General features: G+C 41.6%; 1 protein-coding gene across 1 annotated transcript in view; it reads left to right on the forward strand.

Moving 5' to 3' along the window:
• Positions 1–12,500, forward strand: part of LOC134450521 (small conductance calcium-activated potassium channel protein 2-like) — a 130,907-nt gene that overhangs the window by 101,937 nt on the left and 16,470 nt on the right. The window contains exons 5-6 of the mRNA XM_063200360.1: positions 5,254–5,395; positions 11,038–11,148. Coding sequence (XP_063056430.1) covers positions 5,254–5,395; positions 11,038–11,148 — 253 coding nt within the window. The remainder of the gene's footprint in view (positions 1–5,253; positions 5,396–11,037; positions 11,149–12,500) is intronic.

A 12,500-nucleotide genomic window follows, 5' to 3' on the forward strand; every position in this document is an offset into this window, starting at 1 on the left:
TACTATAGTTTTCAAGAGGGCGCCTACAATAACATCCAGTAAGCTAGCAGCAGCGTTGGTCAATCAACGTTTGTCAAAAAAATAAAAAATAAGGTAGAATAGGGCTATTTACTACTTCTCCATAGGGGAGGGTCATGCATTTTTTTGACGGCGTCGCGGGGAGGGTCATCAAAGTTTTGAAGCTCGTTAGGGGAGGGTCATGCAAAATTTGACGATCAAAGGTGGACATCTTCCGGCGACCCCAAAAATAAATAACGAACAGTCCCTAACTTCAGAAAGCAGGCCATGTAATTTTGCTCTGGCTTGGCTCTCTGTACTTGATTGGCTTTTCGATTGTAATTCGTTGGTAAACTATTTAGATATGACATGTTACAGATTTTTGTAATGACTTTCCCAGGGTTTTGCTCCTCTTATGCTAGACTATTTGAATCGAGGGGGGTGCTGGCTTACTGTATGTGGGAGTAGGTAGGTGGTTACTTACGTGACTATTCAGTACAGTATGAGAAGTGCAATTTGTTTTTCCAAAAGATGGACGGTGATGGAGACAGTGTAGGTGTGTAGTATGTTTACACTAGTCGGATTGCACACTAGGCAAGGCAAGGCAAGGCAAGGCAAGGCAAGGCAAGTTTATTTATATAGCGCATTTCATACACAGGTGCAACTCAATGTGCTTCACAAAGTTAACAAATGTAAATGAAAGGAAACAGGGAAGAAAGAAGGAAATGAATTAGAGTCAAAAAGCATTTAAAAACATTAAGATAAAACATAAGGTAAAAATAATAATAAAATAAAATAAAATGAAACAAATTAAATAAAAAATAAAAATAATAAGAATAAGTAATTTAAGCTAGGGGAAAGCATCTGAGAACAGCTTTGTCTTGAGTCTAGATTTAAAGCTATCAATAGTGGGTGCATTTTTTATGTCATCTGGAAGCTGGTTCCAAAGCTTTGAAGCATAGAAGCTAAAGGCTGCCTCTCCACACTTTGTTTTGACTTTTGGAATCACCAGCAAATTCTTCTCCGTTGACCTTAGTGACCTAGTTGGTGCATACAGCTGAAACATATCCAGTAGATATGTGGGTCCCATTCCATTTAGTGATTTAAACACAAGTAGCATAGCCTTAAAATCAATTCTGTAGCTTACTGGGAGCCAATGCAGCGATCTTAAAATTGGAGTAATGTGGTCGAACTTCCTTGTCTTTGTAAGAACCCTTGCAGCTGCGTTTTGTACAAGTTGAAGCTGTTTAATGGTTTTATTGGGGAGGCCAGTAAAAAGACTGTTACAGTAATCAACTTTACTAGAAATAAAGGCATGTATTAGCTTCTCCAGATCATGTTTAGACATCAGGCCCCTAAATTTAGATACGTTTTTTTATGTGATAGTCGAATTGTCTGTCTGCCTGTCTGCCTGTCGGTCTGCTCTCTCTCTCTCTCTCTCTCTCTCTCTCTCTCTCTCTCTCAGAGAGAGAGAGAGAGAGAGAATCCCCATCTTGGCTTCCACAGACTAGACACTAAGCACGCAGCAGTGCCTAAAGCTAGACAGATGCATGCATCTCGTAGTAGTAGGCTGCACTGACCTGGCCATCTGGCATAGTGGGCATTTCCCAGTGGGCCCAGCACCCTCGTGGGCCCCTATTTTCAGAACTGTAAAATAAATGAGGATGCAGAGCCCACTGGTGAGTTAGTTCTGTGCCGCTAATTACGAGAGGCCCCTTTAAGCCAAAAGTGCCCGGCCCCTGTTCCTCCCACAGCTCAGCCCTGATAGTGTGTCATTAATAAATGAGCAATAACACTACTCCGCACATCGTTGAGTTTTAGTGCGCCGACCTTCCTACTCGGGCCAAAATGTCTCGACAGACATTTTTTGCCAGAATCTGTTACTACTCCGTTTACTGTTACATTATTTATCTACAGAACCTGGAAGTGCACTAACTTTCTTTAATACTGTATAGTGCATTAATGCACATTGCATCTTTATGGATGCCCCTAAACCGCTGAGTATCTCTGTTGAATTTATGTATAAATGTTGTCTGACACAGTCACATACCGTGCAGAACTGCTTGCAGGAAGAGAAATGGATGTACCTGTAAGTGAGTGCAATTGCTTGCCGAGACGGGGCAGTACATTTTAGTCGATGTTGAACTACGCACATACTTTTTAAAGATAGTATACCTAAGCAGGGTGGCCACAGGTCTTTAGAAGGTATTGAATTGTAAATTTTGTTTTTCTCAAATAAGGCCTTGAAAAGTCTTATTTTGTCTTACAGTTTCAAGCCAAATGTCTGAAATTCGTGGATCTTAGGGATGTTAGGGATGAATCATTCTGTCATCCACGTGTTGTTGAGCCACATGTAATAAACCTGACAGTATTGCTTGCATAGATTTTGGACTTTATGAGCCCCCATTGTCCTTAGACACGCACACGCTGTTGATTTGTTTTTGCATAACTTTCACGTATATGATCTTGCGAGTTGGTCTTACTCTTTTTTTTAAATGGCATTGATAAGTATTAAAAAGTTTCACTTTGTCAAACCTAGACACCCTGCCTGAGGCACAATAGGATAGGCGTAGTCTCATAATGCGCATCTTTTCGCCAGTGGAACACTGTACCAGTCATTGAAAAGACTTAACTTCCATAGTACTATACTGTACTAATACTACAACTTTACACAAGTTATTGAGTAATTAATTACAACTGCTGGTCATCGCCTAGCTGAGTATAAAGGCTATATCCTGTATTGTTTTTACATATGAATAACTGAAATGAACAGTTTATAGCTGGAGGGAGGGTATGATACTGTACTCTGTGTGTACTTTCATTTCTGTGTGTGTGGAGGCAGTGAGATTCAGTTGGAGAGCCAATTAGTGAAGTCTCCTGTGTTACTTTATCTTCCTGGAACCCTTCAATGGACGTAAATGTACTCTGAATGTGTATGCATTTAGTTAGTTTAAAGTTAGTTAGTTAGTTAGAAACTTTATTGTCCCTGTGGAGATGGGTTTTTTTTCTCAGCAGATGAGGCACACAATGCATGGTGTTATCTGCCTATGGCCTGATGCGGAGTACGACAAAAAAATGAACACATTTACATTTCCTGATTTCCACCAGACAGTACATTTAAGACATTTAGACATTGGACAGGACAGGACTAATTACTTCAACAATCCCAATATCAGTTTTTGGTGCATCAATGTAGTGTACACTAGCTGCTTCCCCCCTACTGTATGCAGATGCATTACTTAATTTAATGAAGTAAATGCAGTTGTATTGATTTTGGCATATTCCCCAATGAGGGTACTCAAGATGTTATTCAACAACAGTTTTTTAATTTGGCAAGCTAAACAGACGCAAGTCATAAAAATGAAATAGTAGGAAGTGGAAGAAGAAGGAAGTGGTTGGAAACATCCTCTGGTCTTTTAGTTTAGTTGAGCAGATAATGTGAACAATGCTACGGATAATTGTAACTCGAGCTTGTACTTGTTATATAACAAAGTATTCCTACATAGCCTTACCATTCGATCTTCACTTACAGTAGCTAAAATGCAATACAAATTGGTGTATCATAGCAACTGTACTGTATGCTTCTACATAACGGTCAAATTATAATTTTCACATGTGACTTTAAAATCCTGTTTTCAATGACACCCCCCGCCCCCCTCCTTGTCGGTCTCTCTCTCCCTCTCTCTCTCTCTCCCTCTCTCTCTCTCTCTCTCTCTCTCGTTATCTCTCTCTCTCTCTCCCTCTCTCTCTCTCTCTCTCTCTCTCTCTCTCTCTCTCTCTCCTTCTCTCTCTCTCTCTCTCTCTCTCTCTCTCTCTCTCAGAGCCTCCTCCTGCTCCAGCTCTCTGTTAGTAATGTAATTTTGCCTAATGGGATTTTTGCATTGGCCAGTGCAGCCAGTGCGGTAATGATTTCTAGTTTTCTCGTTTTCATGTCTCCGTGGAACGACTGGTTGTTTATGTATCTGCCTTATGGTCCACCTCTACAGTACATACTATAGTGGTCACTATGTATGGTCCACACTCTAGAGCACCCCTGCCTTTAAACGCAAACCGCATTTACAAATCACAGCTGTTTACTCTCATTTCAAAGTGCTACTTAAAAAAAAAAATCATGCCTGGTGTGTTTTCCAGCATTGCATTTGCAATACAGTATGTGATATATGGAAAACACTCAGTTCACACAGTAAGCTGTTCAGTGTTATACTGAAATTCAACACTTACAGAGTCAGACAAATTAGAATTATTAGAATAATATTAACTTCAACTCTATAAGTATTAAATTAGCACTAAAAAATATTGAATATGGAACAAGATATGGGATGCATGATTTACAATAAGGGGCAACCTGGATTCATTCGTTACAATCGCTTACACTTTACTTGACGCCGGCGTCATACGTATGACATAACAGTGTCATAATAGTGTCATGAACGAGTCATAAAGGTAATGCCAATGTCATAAATGTCTTATGGCCATGAAAAGTTGACATTGTTAGGCCTGTCTTGGTCATAATCGAATTTCACTTAAAGACAAAGTCATATGATGTTTATGACATTAACATAATGACACATTATGACAATGTTATGACACCACTATGTCATGCGTATAACGCCTGCATCAAGTAAAGTGTTACCTTACAATCCAGTACCACATGCAGTACTCCAAATGACCTGGTTTTGCCTGTCCAAGTCAACCAGGTGATACGTCAACCAGGTGATACGTCAACCAGGTGATAAGTCAACCAGGTGATGTGTCAACCAGGTGATGTGTCAACCAGGTGATATGTCAACCACCTGGGTGATTGGACAGGTAAAAGCAGGTAAATTGGAGACATGTGGCACTGCATTGTAAAACTAATGACTCGAGGTTGCCCATCACTGATGATGTATTGAAATGAACCAGGAGTGCGTTTCTCAACAGTGCCGTTGCTAAGTAAGTTGGTTGCAATGCAATTTCCCATTTTCAACCTACTAAGCTCCTGACTGGTTAGCAACAATGGTTTCGAGAAACAGGGCCCTGCTTCATATCACGCTTACTACAGTACAGTATGTGTGTGTATTTTCTTAACAGCATTTTACCTGCCCATCAGTGATAATGTATTGAGATGTACCTGCTTCACATTTATTACTGTGTGTGTGTGTGTGTGTGTGTGTGTGTGTGTGTGTGTGTGTGTGTGTGTGTGTGTGTGTGTGTGTGTGTGTGTGTGTGTGTGTGTGTGTGTGTGTTTTCTTTTACGGCGTTGTACCTGCTGTGTAGGTATCATGACAGGCAGGAGGTGACGAGCAACTTCCTGGGTGCCATGTGGCTGATCTCCATCACCTTCCTGTCCATTGGCTACGGGGACATGGTGCCCCACACCTACTGCGGGAAAGGAGTCTGCCTGCTCACCGGCATCATGGTGAGGCGTCACACACACACACACACACGCACACACACACACACACGCACGCACGCACGCACGCACGCACGCACGCACGCACGCACGCATGCACGCACGCACGCACACACACACACACACACACACACACACACACACACACACATACACACACACAAACACCTTGTCCACACACACATATTCACGTGCGCTCGCTGCTACAGTACCAATCTATTTTCTGTCAGCGTGTGCATTTAGATCAGCTTACGAGAGTAATCCTTTGTGTAAAACACACCACAGCACACTTGCTGACTAAGGGGCTAAATAATTTAGGGGTCGCGACCATATGACCATATGGCAGGCCAGGTGAAGTAATTAGGCCCACTCAAAACCCCTCTAGCCCAGTGTTTCCCATCCAGGGGTACGTGTACCCCTAGGGGTATGCGAGCACACTGCAGTACTGGGGCACTTGGAAAAATGTAATTTTAGCAAATGCATTGAGCATAGTAACACTGGGAGAACGCAATATAGAACATGAGTTAGGGGGTACTCATGGCACAGCGAAAAAGACAAATTAAAATGTAGCAATAACAATGGTCATTGGCGTTTCAAATATGGGAGGGTGTGTGTGTGTGTGTGTGTGTGTGTGTGTGTGTGTGTGTGTGTGTGTGTGTGTGTGTGTGTGTGTGTGTGTGTGTGTGTGTGTGTGTGTGTGTGTGTGTGTGTGTGTGTGTGTGTGTGTGTGTGTGTGTGTGTGTGGTGGGGGGTCGCAGGCAGTCAAAGCTTGGGAACCACAGCTCTTGTCCACTGTAAACCATTACAACCAGGTGACAGTCAGGGCGGGATTAACACACAGGCTAGATTCGGCTGCAGCCTAGGGACCCCCACCTGCTAGATATGGCTGCAGCCTAGGGCCCCCACCTGCTAGATATGGCTGCAGCCTAGGGCCCCCACCTGCTAGATATGGCTGCAGCCTAGGGCCCCCACCACAAGCTAGATATGGTTGCAGCCTAGGGACCCCCACCTGCCAGGGGGCTCCACCACAGGCTAGATTTGGCAGCAGCCTAGGGGCCCCCAACTGCTAGATATGGCTGCAGCCTAGGGGCCTCAACCTGCCAGGTGACCCCTGATTAGCCTAAAGTTAAACATTATAGAATTGTGACGGTGCAATATTCATCTGTCATGTTGAGTACAGTGGTGTGTAGACATGTTATCCATAATTCTTAGCTCGTAATCATGACTCAGTCTATGTAATCATGACTCTGTCTATGCAATTTGTTGCGAAATTTGCCTTCCGGGGGGGCCCACAGCAATCTCTAGCCTAGGGGCCCTAGTCCATCTTAATTCGGCCCTGCAGGTGGCAATGGACATCATGTGCCGCTGAAGGCTCAAATAACAAGAATGAATACCGTAGCGTAGCATTATACTGTATGTAGTCAAAAAGGTGGTTGAATTTCAAGCGATGCTAGATTTATTTTGCAACCGACAGCGCGTGACTACGAATAATATTATCCGTAGTCCGTCACAGTCACAGTGCACTATCAGGCTGTGGAATCTAGCATCGTTTGAAATCGAATCACCTTTTGTTCCCCCGGCTAATTAAATTTTGACAGCTCCAGTTTACTGTTTAGAGCAGTGGTTTCCAACCTATGGGTCGGGACCCAACCTATGGGTCGCCAAAGATCCACAGTGGGTTGAGAAGCCCTCTTGATTTTAAGGGGTTTAATTTTAGTACCATATATAGCCCATGTTGAATAAATGACAAAGCATTTAAACTAATATACGCATAGAAGCAACAAAATGTGATACATTAAACAGTTATTCTATATTTGACTGAAGACAAATTGAGGAGTAAAATGATAACTAATGAGTTTTCAAAGGAAACAGAGTATCATGTTACTTCCTCTCGTGCGGGCGCTTGCGCGATTGGGTCACCAAAGCTTACAATGGTAAAAATATGGGTCCCTGAAGAAAAAGTTTGGGAACCGCCGGTTTAGAGAATGGCTGCTATTATCGGTCATGACAGGATAAGGTGGCTATTTCCACGTGGCCATTGTTGAAGCCCTCTGTTTGGAACCGTTTGGAATAGTCTGGTGGTTTGATGCAGTGATGTACAGTAGTCTACTTTGTAACACACAAGCCCTGTACTTTTAACCTATTTTCAAAGGGACACTGTGTGAGATTTTTAGTTGTTTATTTCCAGAATTCATGCTGCCCATTCACTAATGTTACCTTTTTCATGAATACTTACCACCACCATCAAATTCTAAGTATTCATTATTACTGGAAAATTTGCACTTCATACATGAGAAGGGGGATCTTTTTGAATTCCCAAATCATTTTGAATTTCCAAAAATAGCCATTTTTAGCTGCAAAAAGGACTCTACTTGGACCATACTAGAAAATATTTGTTAATTACTTAGTAAACTTTCATGTAAAGATCAAATTTGCCAATAGGCAGCCCAGTTTCAATGAGCAGCATAGTTGCTGTACCTTTTTTGACCATTTCCTGCACAGTGTCCCTTTAAGAAATAGACAGTAGTAGTAGTAGTAGTAGTAGTATAGAAATAGTAGAGTACAGTAACTTTATTGATCCCCGGGGTAGCAGTATGCTTTAGATGTAGTCTACTTTGTAACACACAAGCCCTGTACTTTTAACCTATTTTTAAGAAATAGACAGTAGTAGTAGTAGTAGTAGTATAGAAATAGTAGAGTAGAGTAACTTTATTGATCCCCGGGGTAGCAGTATGCTTTAGATGTAGTATAGAAATAGTAGAGTACAGTAACTTTATTGATCCCCGGGGTAGCAGTATGCTTTAGATGTAGTATAGAAATAGTAGAGTACAGTAACTTTATTGATCCCCGGGGTAGCAGTATGCTTTAGATGTAGTATAGAAATAGTAGAGTACAGTAACTTTATTGATCCCCGGGGTAGCAGTATGCTTTAGATGTAGTATAGAAATAGTAGAGTAGAGTAACTTTATTGATCCCCGGGGTAGCAGTATGCTTTAGATGTAGTATAGAAATAGTAGAGTACAGTAATTTTATTGATCCCCGGGGTAGCAGTATGCTTTAGATGTAGTATAGAAATAGTAGAGTACAGTAACTTTATTGATCCCCGGGGTAGCAGTATGCTTTAGATGTAGTATAGAAATAGTAGAGTACAGTAACTTTATTGATCCCCGGGGTAGCAGTATGCTTTAGATGTAGTATAGAAATAGTAGAGTACAGTAACTTTATTGATCCCCGGGGTAGCAGTATGCTTTAGATGTAGTATAGAAATAGTAGAGTACAGTAACTTTATTGATCCCCGGGGTAGCAGTATGCTTTAGATGTAGTATAGAAATAGTAGAGTACAGTAACTTTATTGATCCCCGGGGTAGCAGTATGCTTTAGATGTAGTATAGAAATAGTAGAGTACAGTAACTTTATTGATCCCCGGGGTAGCAGTATGCTTTAGATGTAGTATAGAAATAGTAGAGTACAGTAACTTTATTGATCCCCGGGGTAGCAGTATGCTTTAGATGTAGTATAGAAATAGTAGAGTACAGTAACTTTATTGATCCCCGGGGTAGCAGTATGCTTTAGATGTAGTATAGAAATAGTAGAGTACAGTAACTTTATTGATCCCCGGGGTAGCAGTATGCTTTAGATGTAGTATAGAAATAGTAGAGTACAGTAACTTTATTGATCCCCGGGGTAGCAGTATGCTTTAGATGTTGTCTACTTGAAGAGCTTTGTTGCCAAACAGTATATCCATTTTGGAACATTTTGGGAAATGTACATTTTCGTACTTAGCATTGCATTGCAAAATGCTTTTTATATAGGTTTAAAAAGTATTATATGAAAATATTTGAATGGCAAGAATTCACACATAGATGATAGGACGTCTGAACAGTCATGTCCAACAGTAAAATGCTAAAGTCCTGTGTTAGGATCACACGTTTAGGTGGGCATACTCAAATCACAGACCGACTCAAGTGAGTATATTGTACAGGGTTATCTGTACAGTAGGGTACAGTATATTGTATATTGTATTGAGTATATTGTACAGGGTTATCTGTAATTTAACAGCTGTCCAATGACTGCTGGGACCCTTTCTGTCTATTGTTATGTCTATCCAAATTTATATTTACGGTATGTACCTTGCTGTTGTGTGCTTGTCAATTGCATGTTTTTGATGTTGGGGATATGCCAAGAAAAATGAATATTGACTATATCGACATGGTAATAAACTTTTTGAACTTGAACTATATTGCATATACTTTGGTATCACGTCGTAGACTACACCACTGGTTCAATGGTGGCCTCACTTGGTCCTAGTGTGAAGAACATTTTCGCTAATCGTTTCTTAGAGTGATTAAACAGTCTGCCCAATGTACTCGTCTGATGACTTGTCTGTACTGATGCCTGGGTCAATGGGTGCAGACTGACTTTTTGCTGTAATTTGTAATCCTCAGACACAATTACACATAATGTGTCCCCTGATTTAAGTGCAAAGTGTAGAGGGTTTTGTTTTTCTTTCTTTCCATCCGACACCCCATTTTCCATAAAACAATAAAGCAAACAAAAGACAAAAAAACCAAAAAAAAACAACCGCAACAAAAACACCACAGATTAAAAAAAAGAAGTGTGAGTGTTCCGGCATCAGGCCCTTTGTGTTCCAGCACTCATTACCGTTTGGAATCAGAAGGGGACTTGGCACCGACGCCAAGGGGCGGAGAGATGGAGAGAGGGAGGGAGAGATGAAGAGAGAGAGGGAGGGAGAGAGAGAGAGAGGGAGAGAGGGATGGAGAGATGAAGAGAGAGAGGGAGGGAGAGAGAGAGAGAGGGATGGATAGATAGAGAGAGAGAGGGAGGGAGGGAGAGAGAGAGGGATGGATAGATGAAGAGAGAGAGGGAGGGAGAGAGGGAGAGAGGGAGGGGGAGAATGAGAGAGGGAGTGAGGGCGAGAGAGAGGGAAATAAAGAGAGAGAGAGAAGGAGAGAGGGAGCTGGAGAACGAATGAGGGGGGGAGGGAGAGAGAGGGAGAGATGGAGGGGGAGAGGGCGAGAGAGAGGGGTTAGAGGGAAATAAAGGGAGAGAGAGAAGGAGAGATGGAGAGAGAGAGCGAATGAGGGAGGGAGCGGCGGGAGTGGAGGTTGAGCAGGGCTGTGGTGTTGTCACTCCTGCTAAAAAGCCAAATCTGCTGTGTCATCTCATTAGAAAGATTAAAATGTAACTTCTTTGTCATTACGCATGTAGAAATGCAGTAACGATATGTGGTCCAGCATCTAAACAGGAGGGCAAGGATCAGCAAGTCTGCAATATATAGGCTACAATATGGACTAGGCACAAAACGGTAGCACTTAACTTGACGCCAGTGTCATTCGCATGACTTGACAGTGTTATAACAGAGTGATGACCTCAAAACATCATGAACGAGTCATAAACACGATGTCAATGTCATAAATATTTTTTGGTCATGAAAAGTTGACTTTTTTTGTGCAATTTTTGCCATGACCAAATGTCACGTAATGACAACAGACATAAAATGCTTATAACAATGTTTATAACACATCCATGACTGCATTATGACACTGTTATGACACTGTTATGTCATACTGTACATATGATGCCAATCAAGTAAAGTGTGACCCACATTCCCCCCTCCCCCTCCACAGGGTGCGGGCTGCACAGCGCTGGTGGTTGCCGTGGTTGCCAGGAAGCTGGAGCTCACCAAGGCGGAGAAGCACGTCCACAACTTCATGATGGACACGCAGCTCTGCAAACGAGTGAGTAGCGAGCGGAGAGAGAGACGGAGCATTCACCAAGTCGGCTCCTCTGGCCCGCCCATTAAACGGCATTGTTTTCCCCTCTGAATGCTCCACCCGTGGTCGTGCGGTGCCAATCACTGCCCGTCATTAGACATATTGATTAGGCAATGTGGGGGAAAACAAGCAATTTCATGGGCGGGCCCAGAGTTGCCGACTGGGTCTATTCCAACAAGCTCACTTAGTAGTAAACCAGGTTAACTTAAACTTGTGGTATAGTGGTAAATCATCTAATAGAAGAGCCTAGAGACCTCATTATCTTAACTACAAACCCCAACTCCGGTGAAGTTGGGACGTTTGGTAAACAGTGAATAAAATCAAAATGCTATCATTTTCAAAACATTCAATCTATTCATTAGATGGAGAATAGTGAAAAGACAACATATTAAGTGTTAAAACCGAGAAAAAAATATTGTTTTGGAGGACATATGCACTCATTTCTAATTTGATAAATGCAACACGTCTCAAATAAGTTCAGTGAAGATCAGTGAAATTTAGTAAACATCCAAATAAGATAAAACAACAAAGAAGAACATTTCAAAATGAATCGTACTGACGGACAATATAGGTGTCCAGGTATAAGATCATCACAGAGAGGCTGAGTCACTCAGAATTAAAGATGCAAAGGGAATAATTACCATAGTTATTACATACATTTTTGAATTCCCTTTGATTTACCACGATTGAGTTTATATAAGACATATTTTTGTTATTAAAATCATTGTTTAGGTTCATGACATCATGAAATATATATTGGCTGTAGTCTCACTCTAGCACTCCAGGAATTAGAGCTATTGAAAATTGACCATATTAAGAATGCTTAAAGGGCTGATGACACAAACATGAATCAGTTAAATTCCTTAATTCAACTATATTGGCTGTAGTCTCACTCTAATTCATGGAGTGCTAGAGCTATTGAAAATTGACCATATTAAGAATGCTTAATGTGTGCAAATGATACAGGGGTGTAACATTCTCCTAATCACCTGAGCTCACTTGAAATAGACCCAGAAGACATGGGAAACTGTCCTTTGCTTACAGAAGTCGGCAGAAGTTGTAGAAGTCCATTCTTTTTGACAATAATAGAGCATTGCACATCCTGTGCTACAGTGAAAATGGACCATCCAACTTGTGTTAGTGCTAGCTTCAAAAGTCAGCCTCCATGATGGCATGCGGGTGCAGCAGTGCATTGGTTAAGATGTTCTCACTCATCTGTAGAGTTAAATACAGTGCTGAATGGTATAAATGGGTTTTAAACAGCATGAAAAGTCACTCATGCATTATATTTTGAAGGGAGATCTTCGATTACTGCC

The sequence above is a fragment of the Engraulis encrasicolus genome, chromosome 6 (genome assembly GCF_034702125.1).
Source record: "Engraulis encrasicolus isolate BLACKSEA-1 chromosome 6, IST_EnEncr_1.0, whole genome shotgun sequence".
Classification (NCBI taxonomy): domain Eukaryota; kingdom Metazoa; phylum Chordata; class Actinopteri; order Clupeiformes; family Engraulidae; genus Engraulis; species Engraulis encrasicolus.